We start from the raw sequence: 19,137 nt of genomic DNA, 5'->3' as shown, positions 1-19,137 counted from the left end.
TCCAACAGCAGCTAGCATGAGTCCTGGGATTCATGTTGCAAGGATTGATCAGTGTGGCTATGGATCACTTTGAGGGATGTTGCGGTTCACGTTGGATATGCTCCTGGATTCTGGTTACTCTTTTTTCTGCTGTTTTTGAGCGGGTTGATGGGGACTCAATGGAAAATCCATCATACCAATATATTTTTATAATGTTCTCTGCAATTAAAAAGCTGAATGTAACCAAAACTCAAGGAATTGTAAATGGCCATTTTAAGGGATTAATAAAATATGTTGTTAAACTATAGGAATAGAAAAAAATCAGAAACATCAATGCACTGTATTCAGGAAATTAATGTAGCTGCCATTTTCTAACTAATTCTTACTACCTGGCTTTTAGCTCTAATGTTTCGGATTGTATAATTTTTAACCCAATCTAAGGGCTAAGAAAAGTATCAAGATGGTATAATAATTATGTGAGATAGTATTTTTTCATTAGTTATAACTAAGCACTGTAAAATACATTTAAACTGATTTTTATTTTGCTGTCTCCAAGTACAAATTTTGTTAAGATTCACTCAATGTGGATTAAACATTTTAGTTCTGAAGATCAAATAAATTCATATCAGGTAGTTCTCCAAAACTGAGAAACTGAGAAACTTAAAACAAATTTGTGACTACACCACTTTAATATACAATTATAATTTGTCACAGAGAAGTTACAATTTTCTCACAATTTCTAGATAATCTTTCTGGATAATCTTTACGTTATTGTGATTGCCCCTATTTGAAATCAAAGAATGCTTAATTCATAGAAAAAGAGTGTCCCAAAACAGAGATCTAGACATTCATATCACATTGAAATTGCTGCACTTAAAACTTCAAATCACAGAATACATCAAAATACTGGTTTACTCTTATAAATTATTGATTAAATCTCTACTGAAGGAAATCCCATTCGCTGAAAATACACTTAATATGAGAAGATATTTAATATATATTTTTAAAGGCCTCATTTCCATCAAATCAAGCATTTATAAAACACAATAATACACCCACCTGCTCTAAACGTATCTGCACATATCAAGCAGGTCTTCCAGCCTTTCCTTTGATAGTAGTATGCTAACTACAAGAAAAAAAGTGAAACAGCACTGTAACAAAAATGAAGTGCAACAAACAAAAGCTCTCTGGCTTACTGCCAGCATTAGGAAAAAGCTTTAATTCTGGAAAGTCACTTCCCATTTAAAGCCTCAATGGATGAAAGTGCTATCTAAATATCGAGGCCAAAGTCACTGAATTTGGTGTCCATTAAAATTTCATTCTCTGGTCTAGACAATAACCATATTGCTCATGCCATAGATGACTAGGGGGTTGGCCAAGAATGGAAAAAATAAGCCACTTGGCATATTGCACAGAGCAATAGCAGAAGCAACTTAATTCTGACAAGTGAAAGTGAAACATCTTGAAGGTGACGAGAGAAGGATAGGACATACACAATAAATGACAGGGAACCCAAAGAGTGTGGAATCTTTGCTATGTTCATAAATCCCTGAAAGTGACAGCATGGGTGAAGAGGGTGGTAAAGGTGGCATGTGGAACTCTTGCTTTCATCAGCTGTGTCATCAAATACAAGAGTTAGGACATCATAAAATGTTGGTTAGACATCTGGAGTAATTATGATCGCCCCTTGCAAGAAAGATCCACCGGAATTTTGCCTAGTTTAAAGCATTTCAGTTATACAGACTTTCAGTAATACAGACAGAATGAATAGGCTAGGTTTGTTTTACTTGAACAAACTAACATACTAAATTATGCTGGGGATGAAGTGTTTATACTATGAATTATTTCTCCATGGTGGGGCTGTCTAAGACAAGAGACATAATTTAAGGGGGAAAATAGATTTAGAGAGACAATTCCTGCCCCAACCCCAGCATGTCTCACATCGAATCCACCTGATGTATCTCAGTTGACAGGACAACAAAAAATGCAGCACAAAGAAATGTCCATCAATGAAAAAAATTAAATACCTTTGTACATGTTGTAGTTTTACCACTACCTTGCAGGCCAACAAACATGATGACGTTTTGTTTTCCTTTTGTGGGTGTCCATGCTTTAACTCCTGGATCTACGAGCTAAATAATAGATACAAATTTAAATCAACTGAATTTAAATAAGATTAGTTCAAAATATAAAATTCCAGTCTTGTTGACTTGGGTACCTTAACAAGTTCCTTAAAGACAGCATGTTGAATCATTCGTCTTTTGTTGAGGCCAGAAGCCATTTCTTCTAAGTCTATAGCTGCTCTGAAATACAATTTGGCAAAAGGAATGTCAATCAAATTTTTAAAACAATCAAACAGAAACAATACATCATACATTCACTGCCAAATTGATCTTTATGTAAATTTAAACCCAAATTATTACCAAAGGGTACAGGGAGACAGCTGGAGAATGGGGTAGAGGGGGGAAAATAAATCAGTCATGATTGAATGGCAGAACAGACTGGATTGGTCAAACGGCCTAATTCTGCTCCAATGTCTTATGGTCAGATGCAAATATTCATGGGTCCCTCTCAAATAGCAGCATAAATAACACAAAGCTGAATAAAAATGGAAATCGATACACATGTTCAAGAAAAATAGGCATTAACTTCAGCCCTTTATGATATGACAATCAGGAGGACCACAAACTTGTCATTGACTTTGGAGGCTTGCATGCCTCAATGACCCAGAGAGCTATGTTGGCTGGAGTCAGGGCCTTGTGCTTTAACTCTTGATGTTGTCACCCATGTCAACCAAACAGGTCAAAGGGTAAAAGCCAGACTAAGAATAGTGCACCGGTTCTCAAGGTTTGGGGTTCAGCACAGGACTAACAAACCTGACTGGTCAAAAGTTGTTACAAAAACAGCAATAAAGAATCCTTCTATATCTGTGTGTGACTGAGGAGCCTAAACCACACCTGGAGCAAAATTGAGAAGATGGTCGAGGACGTAGATGGAGGAGCTTCATTGCTGCCCTAAATGATAGCAGTGTAAACAGCCAAAAACCAACTAAAGTTAATGATTGTGTTTTTTTATATAATTTTTTTTATATAGAATTTTCAAATAGGTTACAGAAAGAAAAAAAACTATCAACCCTTCCCCCCTAACATATAAGGGAGGGAAGGGAGGGATATCAGAAGATCCCCACATGCTTCATGGAGTTCATAATAGCTTTAATATGTTTATTTCTTTCTTTCCCCAGATAACCAATAATTTTATCTTCGGATTGCCTATATATTTAATCCTATCTTTTGTAAATAAGGGCGCCAAATTTTCAGAAATATTTCATTTATCTCTTAAATTATTAGTAATTTTTTCAAGTGGAATGCAGCTAAAAATTTAATTCTTCCAACAATCTATATTTAAGTATGAATCCGATTTCCAAGTAACTGCAATAGCCTTTTTGGCTACTGCCAATGCAATTTTTATGAATTCTTTCTGATATTTATTCAATTTGGATTTTGATTTTATCCCTTCAATATCGCCTAGTAAAAATAATGTTGGATTATGTGGAAGTTGTATTCCAATAATTTGTTCCAGTAAAACTCTTAAATTTGTCCAAAAAGATTGAATTTTAAAACAAGACCAAGTAGAGTGTAAAAAAGTACCAATTTCTTGATTACATCGGAAGCATTGATCAGATAAATTTGGGTTTATTTATTTTTTGTGGTGTAATATATAATTGATGTAAAAAATTATATTGCACTAGTCTTAGCCGGACGTTTGTTGTATTTGTCATACTGTCAAGACATAGTCTTGACCAATTTGTTTCTTCAATTTTAATATTCAAATCAGTTTCCCATTTTTGTCTTGACATATGAATTCCTTGTTTAATTGCCTGCTTTTGAATCAAACTATACATACCAGAAATAAATTTCTTAATTTTTCCTTTTTGAATTAAAATTTCTATTTCATTAGGTTTCAGCAATAACATTGTTTGACCCAATTTATCTCTTAAATAAGCCCTTAATTGGAAATAAAAAAAGTGTTTGATATTTTATATTTATTCTTTAATTGATCAAATGACATTAATATACCTCCTTCAAAACAATCTTCTATATATCTAATCCCTTTTTGAAATCAGTTGTATAAAAGTTGGATATCCATTGTAAAAGGAATATGTTTATTTTGAATTAAAGGTCTCTTTGCTAATAAAGATTTCTTTATTTCATTATCAACATTTATCTTATTCCTTAAATCAATCAAATGTTTTAATATAGGAGATTCTTTTCTTTTCCTGTATCCATTTAGATTCCCACTTATATATAAAATCCTCTGGTATATTTTCTCCTATTTTATCTAGTTCTATTCTAATCCATGCCAGTTTATCTTCATCAAAAAAAGATGCAATAAACCTAAGTTGATTTCCTTTATAATAATTTTTAAAGTTTGGAGATTGTAACCCTCCTAGGTCAAATTTCCATGTCAATTTTTCCAACGATATTCTTGACATCTTACCTTTCCAAAGGAACTTCCTCACACATTTACTTAACTCTCGAAAAAACTTCTGCGGTAATTATATTGGTAATATTTGGAATAAATATTGTAATCTAGGGAATACATTCATTTTTACAGCACTTACTCTGCCTACTAATGTTATTGATAACATCATCCATTTATCAAGATCTTCTTGAATTTTTTTCAATAATGGTAAATAATTTAATTTATATAAATTCTTTGTATCATTATCAACTCTTATACCTAAATATTTTACACCATTTATCGGCCATCTAATTTGAGTTATTAATTGACATTGACTATAATCTCCTTTAGTAAGGGGTAGAATTTCACTTTTATCCCAATTTATTTTGTAGCCCGATGTTTTCCAATATTCTTCCAATCTAGAAGATAATTTACACAGCGAATACAATGGGTTTGTTAAATAAAGCAAAACATCGTCAGCAAATAAATTAGTCTTATATTCCTCCTGGTTAACTCTGAAACCCATAATATCTGGGTCTGTTCTAATTAATTCAGCTAATGGTTCTATCGCCAACACAAATAAAGCAGGTGATAATGGACAACCTTGTCTAGTTGACCTTGTTAACTGAAATGATGTTGAAATTTGACCATTTGTCATTACTTTAGCTTTGGGATTAGTATTTAAGGTTTTAATCCATTTTATAAAAGAGTTTCCTAACCCATACTTTTCCAATACCTTAAATAAAAAATCCCATTCCAATCTATCAAATGCTTTTTCTGCATCTAAAGCAACTGCCACACTCATTTCCTCCCTCTTTTGTGCCAGATGAATTATACTAAGTAACCGAGTTACATTATCTGCCGATTATCTATTTTTGATAAATCCTGTTTGATTCATATGTATTAATTTTGGTAAGTATTTAGATAATCTATTAGATAAAATTTTTGCTATTATTTTATAGTCGGTGTTCAACAAAGAAATAGGTCTATATGATGTTGGCTTTAAAAGATCGCTATCTTTTTTTGGCAATACTATTAAAATAGCTGTCGATAAAGATTCTGGAAGTTTATGCATTCTTTCCGCTTGGCGTATTAACTCCATAAAAGGAGGAATTAGTAAATCTTTAAACTTGTTGTAAAATTCAGGCAGAAAACCATCTTCTCCTGGGGATTTATTACTCTGAAGTGATCCTAGAGCTTGTTCGACCTCTTTTAATGTAAAAGGCATATCTAATCCCTTCTGTTCTTCCGAATTCAATTTTGGAAGAGTTATTTGTGATAAAAACCTTCAACTCAACATTATCATTTTGTGATTCTGATTGATACAGTTCAGAATAAAAACTCTTAAAAATTTCATTACTTTCTAAAGGTTTATAAGTAATTTTATTTACACTTGTTCTAATTGCATTTATCGTTTTGGAAGTTTTAACATATATTAAGAAAATGAAAATAGAGGTAGCTTTTTTTTACAAGAAACACACAACAGAGATAGAACATCATAAATTAAAGAGAGATTGGGTCGGAAATGTTATCGCAGCTTCATTTAACTCAAAGGCGAGGGGAGTTGCAATTTTGGTTAATAAAACTTTACCAATTAAAATACAAAATGTATTAATTGATTCTGCGGGGAGATATGTAATTATACACTGTCAAATTTTTTCAGAACTATGGACTTATGAATATTTATGCACCAAATGAAAATGATGTAAAATTTATACAAGAGGCCTTTTTGAATTTGGCTGACGCATATGAAAATTATTAATAGGTGCAGATTTTAATTTTTGTTTAGACCCAGTTTTAGATAGATCAACAAAGGTTGTTACAAAATCAAAAGTAGCAAAATTAACTTTATCATTGATGAAAGATTTAAATTTGATTGATATATGAAGAAGAATTAATCCAAAAGAAAGAGATTATTCGTCTTATTCAAATAGACATAAAACTTATTCAAGGATAGATTTTCTTCTGTTATCAACGAATATTCAAGACAGGGTGAAAAATATGGAATATAAAGCAAGAATATTGTCAGATCATTCCCCCTTGATAATGACAATGATAATGATGGACGATTTACAGATGGAGATTTAATTCAATATTATTAAAACGTCAAGATTTTTGTGATTTCATGAAAAAGCAGATTCAGTATACTTAGATACAAATTTACATTCAGTTGATGATAAATTTATAGTATGGGAAGCAATGAAGGCATATTTAAGAGGTCAGATAATAAGTTATACTTCTAAGATTAAGAAGGAATATATGGTAGAAACAGATCAATTGGAGAAAGATTACAAAATTAGAAAAAGAATCTCAAAGGTATATGACAGAAGAAAAAAGATGACAACTTGTTAACAAGAAGTTACAATATAATAGACTTAAGACATAACGAACAGGAAAGGCAATTATGAGAACTAAACAGAGATATTACGAACTAGGTGAAAGATTACACAAGATTCTTGCTTGGCAGTTAAAAACAATGATTGTTACTTACTTGACATTTTCTCTTAGCTGTTTCACAAGTTTTATATTGACATCTGCTTCAAGTAAAGCTGTGCATACTTCCTTTAACATAGCATTCAAAACCTAAGAGTGAAATAAATTTTAATGTTATAAAAGTTAGTTTTCTTATCCCACCACTTTTCACTAAAATTGTAAACTTCTAGTTCAGTTTGCCTTATTTTGTCATTAGCACAACCAGTTAATCACCCAGCAGTAATTCCAAACTTCAAAACCCATTTCTCATTGCATAATGAAAAATACTGATCACAATCATCATTTCATCAGTTACACCTGAGACAGGAGCGACCTAACTAGATCATCAGGATTGAGGACTGCACCTGAGACCTCAACTCACATAATACTACAAGCCGAATAAAAATGGGAATCGATACACAAGCCAAAAAATAAACCAGTTTTTTCCCTTTGGATAAGCAAAACACAAAACTCTTTTGAAAAGCAAAATATCTTAATAATATAGTTACTACATATATAGGCAATCAGATATATTGGAAAGGATCTGTTGTTAATAAATTATCTAATCAAATGTTTCCAGAATAAACATGTCAATCAAATCTAGAACCCAGTTTAATTTGAGCAATACATAAATAATTATTTTTAATTATACCATATTAAAGAATCAGTTTCTAGTACTAAACAAAAGGTCAACTTTTAACAATGGCAAATATAATCATGACAGCTGGTAATAACTATTTCAAAGTTAATATAACAACTCAATGCGATGGCAACTCACTTAGCTCTGGGAGCCAAATTGTCTGGTTTAAAATTGGAAAATGAAATTTAAAGTATTCTATAGTTAGAATTGTATTTTGCTCATACCCTCGAGAGAAGACTCAAAGAGGATGATTACAGACAGCAAAGTACAATGTGTTGGTGATGAGCCAAAAAGAATTCACTAAATGGAATTTGACAAGTTGAACCAAAATGCAAGTTAAGTAGAAATTAGTGAGATGACAAAGTTAGTCAAAATATAACATATTAGAAACTATAGACACAGTAATCTGTAGCCAAAAGCAAAATGCTGAAGGAATTCAGCAGATCAGTTTTGGGGGGCGTAGGGAGAGAGGGGAAACTTCAATCAGGTCCACTGCTCAAGGGTAAAAGGCAGCAGTGGGTTGCTACAGCATAAAAAGAGCTTTGACCAGCAACCAGCTAGTGTTTGGGGTTGATCAGTAAGAGCAAATTAAAGGAAGGCAGGGGCAAGTGCACCAGCCATCATCGCAGCAGCCATTGTCTGAGTGGACATAGTCAGAGGGGTGATCTTGAGGCTTTAGCTCTTTGAGGCTTCAACAAAGAGAGGCTTCACTCAGAGAAAACAAAAGAATAAAAAGCTCAAGTTTTTTTTCCCTCCTCATCTTTATATCCACTCTTCAAGGACAGTAGAGATGCCAGGCAGAATAGCGAAATGCTCCTCTTGCAGGATGTGGGAAGACGGAGACTCCAGCGTCCCTGACAACCACAACTGAGAGAAGTGCATCCAACTTCTAACAAACCCCATTGAGGCTGAGTAGTTGTAGGACATACAGGGAGGTAGTTACACACAAAGAGATGGACATAGGAACCTGGGTAACAGTCAAGAAGGGGAAAGGGATTAAGGAGTCAGTGCAGAGTACTCCTGTGGCCATTCCCCTCAAACACAGATATTACTTTAGATGCTGTTGGGGGAGAATGACCTAACAGAGGAAAATCAAAGTGCTCAGGTCTCTCTGGCAATTGACTCAGAAGGTGGGGGGGGGGGGGGGGGGAGGAGGAGAGAAGAGTCACACTGTGGTGATAGGGGATCCATTAGCCATTAGTTAGGGAAATGAACAGGGGGTTCTGTGGGCGAGAACGAGATTCCCAGATGGTATTTTGCCTCCCGGGTGTCAGGGTTCTGGGTATCTCAGATCAAGTCCTCAACATTCTTAAGTGGAAGGATGAACAGCCAGAAGTTGTGGTCCACATAGGTACCCATGTCGTTGACATGGATAGAACGAGAGACAAGGTTTGCGTAGGAAGTTTGAAGAGTTAGGTACTAAGTTAAAGGGCAGAACCTCCAGGGTTGTGATCTCAGGATTACTATTTATGCTGTGTATTGGTGAGGACAGAACTGAAAAGATTATGCAGTTTAATACGTGGCTGAGGAGTTGGTGTAGGGGGAGGACACAAGATTTTTGGATCATTGGGCTCTCTTGCAGAGAAGGTGGGACCTGGACAGAAAGGATGATTTGCACCTGACTGGAAGGGGACAAATAACCTGGTGAGAAGGTTTGTTAATGCTGCACAGCGAGGTTTAAACTAGAGCTGCAGTGGCATGGGAACCAAAGTGCCAGAACAGTTAGTGGAGAGGTTGTGGAAGCAGATGTTGGTTAAGACCTCAGACAAAGTTTGGAATCAAAAGGTTGAACATGGTGCGACTAGTGTCCTGTGCTGCGTATATTTCAATGCAAGAAATATCATAGAAAAGGCGGATAACAGTGCTGAAGATGAGGTTTACAAACTTGGGCAATGTGTAGTGAGGAGAGGATGTTGATAGGGCAAAACTACAGTCAACAGGATGAGTTGTAATGTAAAAAGACACACAAAATAGAAAAGGGTGAATACAGGACTGAAGATGTTTCATAAGGTAACATAAGGAATAAGGTAGTTGAACTTGCAGCACAGTTGCAGATGTTGTGGGCATCACTGAATCATGGTTGAAAGATTATAGCTGAGAGTTTAATGTCTAAGAATAAACACTGTATCGAAAGGACAAACAGGAAGGCAGAGGAGGTGGTGTTGTTCGGTTGGTAAAAAATGAAATCAAATCATTAGAAAGAGGTGACATATGGTCAGAAGGTGTTGAATCATTGTGGATAGAGGTAAGGAACTGCAAAGGTAAAAAGACCCTGAAGGGAGTTGCATACAGGCTCCTAGACAGTAGCTAAAATGTGGCCTGCAAATTACAACAGGAGTTAGAAAATGCATGCCAAAAGAAAAATGTTACAATAGTCATGGGGAACTTCAATCTGCAGGTAGATTGGGAAAATCAGGTTGATACTGGATTCCAGGAGGGGAAATTTCTAGATTGCCTACAAGATGCTGCAAATGCCCACTAGGGGAACAGCTGTTCTGGAATAGGGGTTTTGCAATGAACTAGAATTGATTAGAAATCTTATGGTAAAAGAACCCTAAGGGGCAAGTGATCATAATATGATTGAATTCACCCTGAAATTTGAGAAGGAAAAGCTAAAGTCAGATGTATCAGTATTATAGTGAAATAGAGGGAATTACATGAGAGATGTGTTAGCAAGAACTGATTGGGAAAGTACACTGGCAGGGATGATGGCAGAGCAGCAATGCCTGGAATTTCTAAAAAGCAATTTGGAAGGTACAAGATAATCCCAAAGAGGAAGAAGTATTTGAAACAAAAGACAACACAACTGTGGCTAACAAGAGAAGTCAAAGTCAACATAACAGCTAAAGAGAGGGCATATAATAGAGCACGAGTCAGTGGGAAGTTAGAGGTTTGGGAATTTTTTTAAATTAACATAAGGCAACCAAAAAGTCATTAAGGTATAGATGCAATACAAAAGTAAGCTAGCCAATAATATTAAAGAGGATGCCAAGTTTCTTCAGATACATAAACAGTAAAAGAGGCAAGAGTGTGTTGGAAGTTCCAGGTGTCAAAAGTTATGAAGTGTGTGAAGGTACCATAACCAGAGAGAAGGTTCTTGGGAAACTGAAGGGATTGAAGGTAGATAAGTCACCTGGACCAGATGGTGTACACCCCAGAGTTCTGAAAGAGGTGGCTGAAGAGATCCTGGAGTATTAGTAATCTTTCAAGAATCACTAGATTCTGAAATGGCTCCAGAAAACTGGAAAATTGCAAATGTCACTCCCACTCTTCAAGAAGAGAGAGAGGCAGAAGAAAGGAAACTATAGGCCAATTAGTCTGACCTCAGTGGTTGGGAAGATGTTGGAGTCGATTACTAAAGATGAAGTCTCAGGGTACTAGGAGGCGCATGATGAAATAGGCCATAGTCAGTATGGCTTCCTCAAGGAAAAATCTTGCCTGACAAATCTGTTGGAATTCTTTGAAGAAATAACAAGCAGGATAGACACAGGGAAATCAATTGATGTTGTATACGTAGATATTCAGAAGTTCTTTGACAAGGTGCCACATGAGGCTGCTTAACAAGCTACAAGCCCATGGTATTACAGGCAAGATTCTAGCACGGACAAAGCAGTGGCTAACTGGCAGGAGACCAACAGTGGGAAGGAAGGGACCTCCCCAGCAACCTCTCAGATTCACAGACTGTGCTCTGGCCATTGGGCCTTGACTTCCGGATTTACAATTTGACCCCCCGAGCCTCAATTCCAGGACATGCTGATCACCAAACACTAGGCCAGTCTCCCTGATTAGCAATCGTGTTCCACAGGGGTCTTTATTGGGACTGATTCTTTTTACGTTATGTGTCAATGATTTGGATGATGGAATTGATGGCTTAGTTACAAAGTTTGCAGATGAGACAAAGATAGGTGGAGGGGCAGGTAGTTTTGAGGAAGTAGAAGGACTTAGATTAGGAGACTGGGCAAAGAAATGGCAGATGGAATACAGTGTTGGGAAGTGTATGGTTATGTACTTTGGTAGAAGTTCCAAATTGAGAGAAAATACAAATAACTGAGGCGCAAGGGGACTAGGGATTTCTTGTGCAGGATTCCCTAAATGTTAATTTGCAGGTTGAGTCAGTTGTGAGCAAGGCAAATGCAATGTTAGTATTCATTTCAAGAGCCCTAGAATATAAAAGCAAGGATGTAATGTTGAAACTTTGTAACACACTGGTGAGGCTTCACTTGTGAGCTGGTTTGGGCCCCTCATCTTAGAAAGGATGTGCTGAAACTAGAAAGGGTTCAAAAGAAGTTCACAAAAAATGATTCCAGGATTGAATAGCTTGTTATATGAAGAGCATCTGATGGCTATGGTCTGTATTCACTGAATTTCAGAAGAATGAGGATTGAAAGACCTTGATAGAGTGGATGTGGAGAGGATACTTCCTAAGGTGGGAGAGTCTATAAGACCAGAAGAGACAGCCACAGAATAAAGGGATGTCCTTTTAGAACAGAGATGAGGAGGAATTTCTTTAGCCAGAGAGTGAATCTGTATAATTTTTTTGCCACGGGCAGGTGTGGAGGCCATCTTCACGTACATTTAAGGCAGAGGTTGATACGATTTTTGATTGGTCAGGGTATGATGGGATACAGGGAGAAAGCAGAGATTGGGGCTGAAAAGAAAATTGGATCAGCCATGATGACATGGAGGTGCAGACATGATGGGACAAATGGCCAAATTCTGCTCTATATTTTTTGATCTTATGAAGCAACATCTATGACACATAGTTTTAAAGAATTCATAATTTAACTTCTATGTCAGGAGACTGGACATATTCCCCCACTATGTTCTTACTAATTAAGGAATGTCCCAAATCCATATTTTTAAGTCATTAAACCTTTAAAATATTTTACAAACGGGAGGTACATAAAAGATGATCTAATCAATTAAGTATAGCAAGCAAATTATAGGAATAAGTCATTCTAATTTCAGTTCAACTGTAATTTGTTCTTGGCACAATTCCTATCAATGATAATTCTTTGTCCAACCACATATACAGTACCTTGAAAAAGTATTCAGCCCTCAACCTTTCATTCACATAAATGAGAATTACAACCAGGGATTTGGATCATTTTAACTGATAAAATTTAACTTGTAAATCACGATCCTTTCTTCACAGTAGTGTAAAAACACAGGAAAAATTGTAAAGCATGAAAAATTAAAAATTCAAAAGCTGAAATGTCAGCAGATCAAAAGTATTCATACCCCTCTGCTCAGTACTTAGTTGAACCACTTCTACTAAAAGAGAGGATATCCTTGCCCATTAAGACTTTGCAAAGTGTCACCTAGAAGACACTGCAAGGACATGGAAGAAGATCTTGTCATCAGATGAGACTAAAGTGAAACTTTTTGGCCTCAACACTAAGCAGTACATGTGCATACATCTAATACTACACATCAGCCAAGTAACACTATCTATCTCTTCTGTAAAGTATGGTGGAGGTAGTGTCATGCTTTTTAGCACCAGGAACTGGAAATCTGTAAGATTGATGCTGATAAAAACAGGAAAGATCCTGGATTAAAAACCTGCTAGCCTCTGCCAAAAAGCTTAAACTGGGGAAGAAGTTCTTTCAGCAGGACGACGACCCAAAGCACACTGCCACAGCAACCACAGGGTGGCTTCAAAATATTGATGTCCTTCAGTGGCCCAGAGTCCTGACATTAACCCAATTGAACATCTCTGGCACAACCTCAAGATTGCTGTTCAACACAGCTCCCCAACTAACCTGCACAGCTTGAGTAATTTTGCAAGGAGAAATGGGCAAATCTTGCTCCATTACATAAAAGAGACATTCAAAATTACTACTAGTTGGAATAACTGTAAGAGGTGGTTCAACTAAGAGGTGATTCAACTAAGTACTGTGCAAAGAGGGATGACTACTTTTCAACTGCTGACATTTAAGTTTTTGAATTTTAAATTTTTCATGCTTTACAATTTTACCTTTTTGGGGGCTCTACTGTGAAAAAAGGATTGTGTAATTGATCAAAATCCATGGCTCTAATACTCATTTAGGTGAATAAAGGGTTGGGGCTGAATACTTTTTCTAAGATGCTATATATCAAAACTGGTTAAGTGCACGGTTATAGTGAATATTTGGATTTTCAATAATTGAATTACAAATGTTGACAAAAGAAAAAATCTACAGTCTATCCTGTCTACATAATTTTATCTTTTAACAACTAAATTTATTACAATTTGGCAAAGTGATCCCACAGGATGAACAAGTTGTCAGAGACAACCAGACTACTGCTCCAATTTCTTATAACATTAAGAAATTCAAGGTACTGGTAGTAAGATATTTAAAGCTCATTACTAAAAAGTGTGAAAATATTCCGGGCTTACAATGGACAACTACCTCAAATAGACACGACTTAACTTTTATGATATACGTACTTCTTTGCACGACTTAAAATACTCTTAATTAAAATCAGAGACAATAGCTCCCAATTATCATGAGACAATAAACGGAGAAACAAACGATATAGCAATTATGATAACCTAATGCCTTTGGTAACGGTGTGACGTGTTTCAAACCACAGTAAAAATTCCAGACTGTACGTTTTCCGTAATCACAAGTTAACATACCTCCTCATTAATTATGGTCGCGTTACTCAAAGACCGCAGCGCGGAGGTAATTTTTCTTCCCAAATCTGCCAAAACCATTTTCGCTGTTTTCCGACGTCTAAACCTTTGAAAGAAACAACCATGAGATAGGATCCGAACGCAGTTGGCTTAAACTGAAGACCATATGGTAGCATTTCAAAGATGAACACAAGTTTGTTTTACCACAGCCAAAGAAAACCAAGCCGGAACGGAGGGCGCCGCCGGTGAGACGGTTTAGGGTGAGGAGCTGAAACGGGCCACTTGGCTAAAACTGGCCGACTTCACTCCATGGAATCAGAGGCCAGCAGCCGCCTGTCGGAACCTAGTCACGGTAAGAAACACGCTCGGCCACCACAGCTCTCGCGGCTCTGCAACAAAGACACAGACACGGGTGTTCGGGCCTCATTTTAAAAAGCAAAGAGGGGGTGCCGGCGCTACTCTGAATCCATCCATCTTACCCCTAAACAACACAACACGCTCCCTCCTCGACAATCACCGAAACGTCACCATTACTGGTGACCCATCCTGCCAGCAGCATTCACATCCGGGATCGCGTCCCGTCGCTCCGCCCCCTGCCCCGTGACACGTCCCGACCCACCGACCGAGGCCGAGTGCCCGCTGAGGGCTGGCGGCCGACTTCCAGTTACCCTGATCATATGAATGGCCCATTCAGTACTCTACACTGTGGATGCAAAGAAAGAGAGTATGCGAAGATACAAACATTAGTGCCTTAGCTGTGGGGGTAGGGTAAAATTCTCGACAATGAGGAGGAGGGAAAGGATCCCTGTATCTTGGCAAGTGGGGAAGGGTTATGGAAAGGGAGTCAATACTATGGGCAATGGAGGAGGGGAGTGAACAAAAGGCCTTATTACCTTCTACAGTATTGGGGGTGGGGAAGAGGGCTCAATACCCCAAACGGTGGAGGGAAAACACCTTCAGCACCTTGAAGAGGAGGAGTACTACAATGTTGAGGATAGTAAACCAAATACCTTGGATCGTAAAAAAAAAGCCCCACAGTGCTGACAACATTGGAGATAGTAACAGGCCACTCATTCCTAGACATGCACATAGTGTAATGCACTTGGATTTTGTAGCTAATAAGAATTGATGGATCTTATACACTAGACAGCTGGTTAATGCAAGTTCTGTTTTAAAATACCTCAAGAATCCTGGAGAACAAGAATAAAAAGGCACCACAATAAATGTGCAAAGGCCTACTGAATACCAGGACAAAGAGATAGTTAAAACCTCATCAATATTCTGGAACATGGGAGAAATAAAAGATGCATCAATTCTAGTGAAAAGTGGGAATAGTTAGGGGGGTTTTTAGTACATGGAGTACTGAAAAGCCTCCAAATTCCCTGATTTAAGGGTAAAATTTCCCTTAGTATCCTGACAGCATGTAAAAAGCCCTCAATAACCTAAACACAAAAACATCGATTTTTTTTTCTAACTTCTGGTCATTCCCCCACCCCCTTCCAGCTTCTTCTAGTCCCCACTCTGGCTCCCCTCTTACTCTACTCCTCACCCATCTATCACTTTCCCCAGTGCCTCTTCTTCTTTCCTTTCTCCATGGTCCACTCCTATCAGATTCCTTCTTCTCTAGCCCTTCATCTTTTCCACCCATCACCTCCCAGCTTCTTACTTCTGACCTCCTCCCCCACCCACCTGGCTTTACCTAACACCTTCTAGCTTACACTTCTTCCCCTCCACCACCTTCTTATTCTGGTTTATTCCCCCTTCTCTTCCACTCCTGATAAAGGGTCTTAGCCAGAAATGTCAACTGTTTATTCTTTTCCATTGATGCTGCCTGACTTGCTGAGTTCTATGAGCATTTTGTGTGTGTTGTCCTTAATAACCCAAGCAGCAGAAATACTTAAAAGGCCCTCAATACACTGGATAACCAGAGTGACGAAAGGTTCTCTAATGCCAAATTGTGTGGGTAGTGAAAGACCCTCAAAAACCCGGACAGCCGAGGAGTGAACATTATTTGTGGCATGCCCTGGTCCAACTATGTCCATGCCATGACCAAGAAAGCTGACCTCTGCCTCGGCTTCCTCAGCTTGGCATGTTCCCATTGACCCTCAGCAATTTTTATCAATGCACTGTAGAAAATATCCCATCCAAATGCCTTACAGATTGGTATGACAACTGCTCTGCCCATGAAATCGTTTAATACTCTGGACAATAGATATTGTGAGTGGAGATAGTGGTTTCAATCAATATCCCAAGTCACGAAGATCATGAAAAATCCTGCAATATCCTGGACTGTGGAATCACCAATGGACCATCACAATATCTAGCAGGTCAGTAATTTGGGATTGGTGCAAAGACGAGAATAGTGTGGGGAAATGAAGGGTTCGTAGATTTTCTGCAGTGTGTTTTTTTTCCCTGCAAAATCCCTCGATAACTGAGACAGTGAAGTTAAAGTTAGAAAAAGCAGGTACAGGGTTCTGAGTTGGATGATCAGCCATGATCATACTGAATGGTGGTGCAGGCTCAAAGGGCCGAATGGCCTACTCCTGCACCTATTTTCTATGTTTCTATGTTTAAAGACCCCATAATACACTGGACAGTATGAGTACTGAAACAGTATGAGTACTGAAGCTTTGTATTTTGTTTTATTTATATCTTATCCCCAAAGTCTTTATTTTATGAAGAAAATCTTTCATTAGAACTATTGGCAGTGTCTCCTGCCACTTCCTTCTCTTTTCTTTTTGGTTCAACTTGAGTTATCGTACTTGAACAAAGAGGGTAACTAGCTGCACTAATTTCAACATCTGAAAGATTGAAGATAGTTCCTTTCCACTGGACTAGTAATTCATAACTAGTGAGGAGAGTGTTTGTTTTTATTAAGTTGTTTTTAAGTTAGATATGGCCCTTGTGCCTTGTGCTGGGGCTATATGGCATTGAGGTGCGTCCCCTGGGTGGTGGATGGGGGATCCCTTGTGTGAGGGGTGCACCGGATAATATGGAAGAAGGTGCCGCGAACCAACATAGCCTAGGAGAAGGAACTCCGATTCCAAACCCGGGTAGATAGGACTCATTAGCCTTGGATGGCAGCCTATCTAGGAGAGGGTAAACTATGATTTCAAACCCCGGCAGGTGGAGCTCGTTAGCAGGGAAATGCCATTGCCTAGGGGAAGGAGACCCTGGTCCTCCAGGTTGGGGGTTGAGCAATGGGCTAACAACCCATTCACGTAAAACAAACAATTGTTACAGAAACCATCAACAGATTGTCAACCACTAACCCAGATCTCGGGAAAAGCAGGGCTCCATTCAGGAGGCTGATGACGCGCTGCAACCAAATCCGCCAGGAAGCTGCAGGGCTGACAACCCTCCTTCACCCGAGGAAAACCAAAATGGAAGTTCCAAAGCTGCTCTCACAGAAAAATTCTATCCTAATCGGAACATGGAATGTGAGATCGCTTTGGGAGACAGGTAGGTGTGCACAGACAGTGAAAGAAATGAACCGATACCACCTCACACTCCTGGGCATGTGTGAAGCAATGTGGAATACTTTTGGTGAGACCAAACTGCAGACGGGAGAAACTCTGCTCTATTCCGGCAAAGAAAAAGAGGAAGACCCGCATGAGTCTGGTGTGGTCCTGATGTTGTCCAAAGAAACAGCCAGAAGTTTGATAGAATGGGAACCAGTGTCCGACCGTATCATCACAGCCAGGTTCGAGTCCAGCTTCCAGAAGGTATTCATTATCCTGTGCTACGCCCCAACTAACAACGCAGAGGAAGAAGAAAAAGATCTCTTCTACACCCAGCTTCAAGCAGTAGTTGGAAAGGTACCTAAGCAAGATATGTTGATTGTCATGGGAGATCTGAATGTCAAATTAGGCAGCGATAACACTGGCAGGGAGAGAGAGATGGGCTGGAATGGTTTGGGGAATATGAATGAAAATGGATAACTCCTTACCGACTTCTGTGCCTTCAATGAGCTGACCATTGGAGGTACCCTCTTTCCCCATCGACGCTGCCACAACATAACCTGGGTCTCGCCTGACCACCAAACAGAGAACCAGACTGATCACGTCATAGTCTGCTGGTGCTGGAGAAGTTCATTGCCAGATGTGAGAGCCAAAAGAGGAGCAGATATTGGATCTGACCACCATTTGGTTGTTGCAAAGCTGAAGATGAAGCTGTCAGCCAAGAAGAAGGAACAGAACACGCAAATAAAGTTTGATGTTAGAAAACTACAGACAGAAGAGAACAAGAAAGATTTCCACATCGCCTTGCAAAACCGCATTGGGGCTCTTCAAATAGAGGAACAAGATGAGAGAACAGCGGAACACGCCTGGATTACCTTCAAGCAGGCCACTGTAGGAGCCTGAGGAGAAGTACTTGGAAGACCACCAGTCAACAGTAAACCTTGGATCAGGGACAAGACATGGCAGAAGGTGGAGGAGAGGAAAAAGCTCAAACAGGAGTTGAATCAGGCCAGAACCCGGCAACAGAAATAAATTGCCGCCAACAAGTACAGCGTGATGGCCAAGGAGGTGAAGAAACAGCTCAGAAAGGACAAGAGGTCATACTTCAATGAAATAGCAGAGCAAGCAGAAACAGCGGCCAGTAAAAGGGGACCTCAAGGCACTCTATATGACAACTAAACTTTTGAGAGGGAAGAAAAGCAATTTCAACAGACCTCTTAGAGACAACACAGGCCATCTGCTCACTTCGGTTGAAGATCAACTGGCGAGACGGAAGGAACACTTCCAGGAAGTATTGAATAGACCACCACCACAGAACCCACCTGACCTGGAGCCTGGAGACCCACTCAACATCAATATAGGTGAAATCAACAAGCAAGAAATTCGAAAAGCCCTGAAAAGTCTGAAGAAGGGCAAGGCTGCTGGAGAAGACAACATTCCTGCAGAAGCATTGAAAGAAGGTGGAGAGGTTATGGTGGACTATTTGCATATTCTGCTGAATTTGA

General features: G+C 38.4%; 1 protein-coding gene across 1 annotated transcript in view; it reads right to left on the bottom strand.

Moving 5' to 3' along the window:
* srp54 (signal recognition particle 54) overlaps positions 1–14,774 on the bottom strand; it is a 47,635-nt gene extending 32,861 nt beyond the window's left edge. The window contains exons 1-7 of the mRNA XM_059956549.1: positions 14,651–14,774; positions 14,376–14,560; positions 14,175–14,277; positions 6,932–7,023; positions 2,198–2,282; positions 2,007–2,111; positions 1,039–1,105 (exon numbers count right to left, since the gene is read on the bottom strand). Of these exons, the coding sequence (XP_059812532.1) occupies positions 1,039–1,105; positions 2,007–2,111; positions 2,198–2,282; positions 6,932–7,023; positions 14,175–14,252 (427 nt within the window). The 5' untranslated portion in view covers positions 14,253–14,277; positions 14,376–14,560; positions 14,651–14,774. The remainder of the gene's footprint in view (positions 1–1,038; positions 1,106–2,006; positions 2,112–2,197; positions 2,283–6,931; positions 7,024–14,174; positions 14,278–14,375; positions 14,561–14,650) is intronic.
* Positions 14,775–19,137: the final 4,363 nt, after the last annotated feature.

The sequence above is a fragment of the Hypanus sabinus genome, chromosome 2 (genome assembly GCF_030144855.1).
Source record: "Hypanus sabinus isolate sHypSab1 chromosome 2, sHypSab1.hap1, whole genome shotgun sequence".
NCBI classification, from domain to species: domain Eukaryota; kingdom Metazoa; phylum Chordata; class Chondrichthyes; order Myliobatiformes; family Dasyatidae; genus Hypanus; species Hypanus sabinus.
The sequence above is the reverse complement of the archived record's forward strand: the minus strand, read 5'-3'. Positions and strand labels throughout refer to the sequence as shown.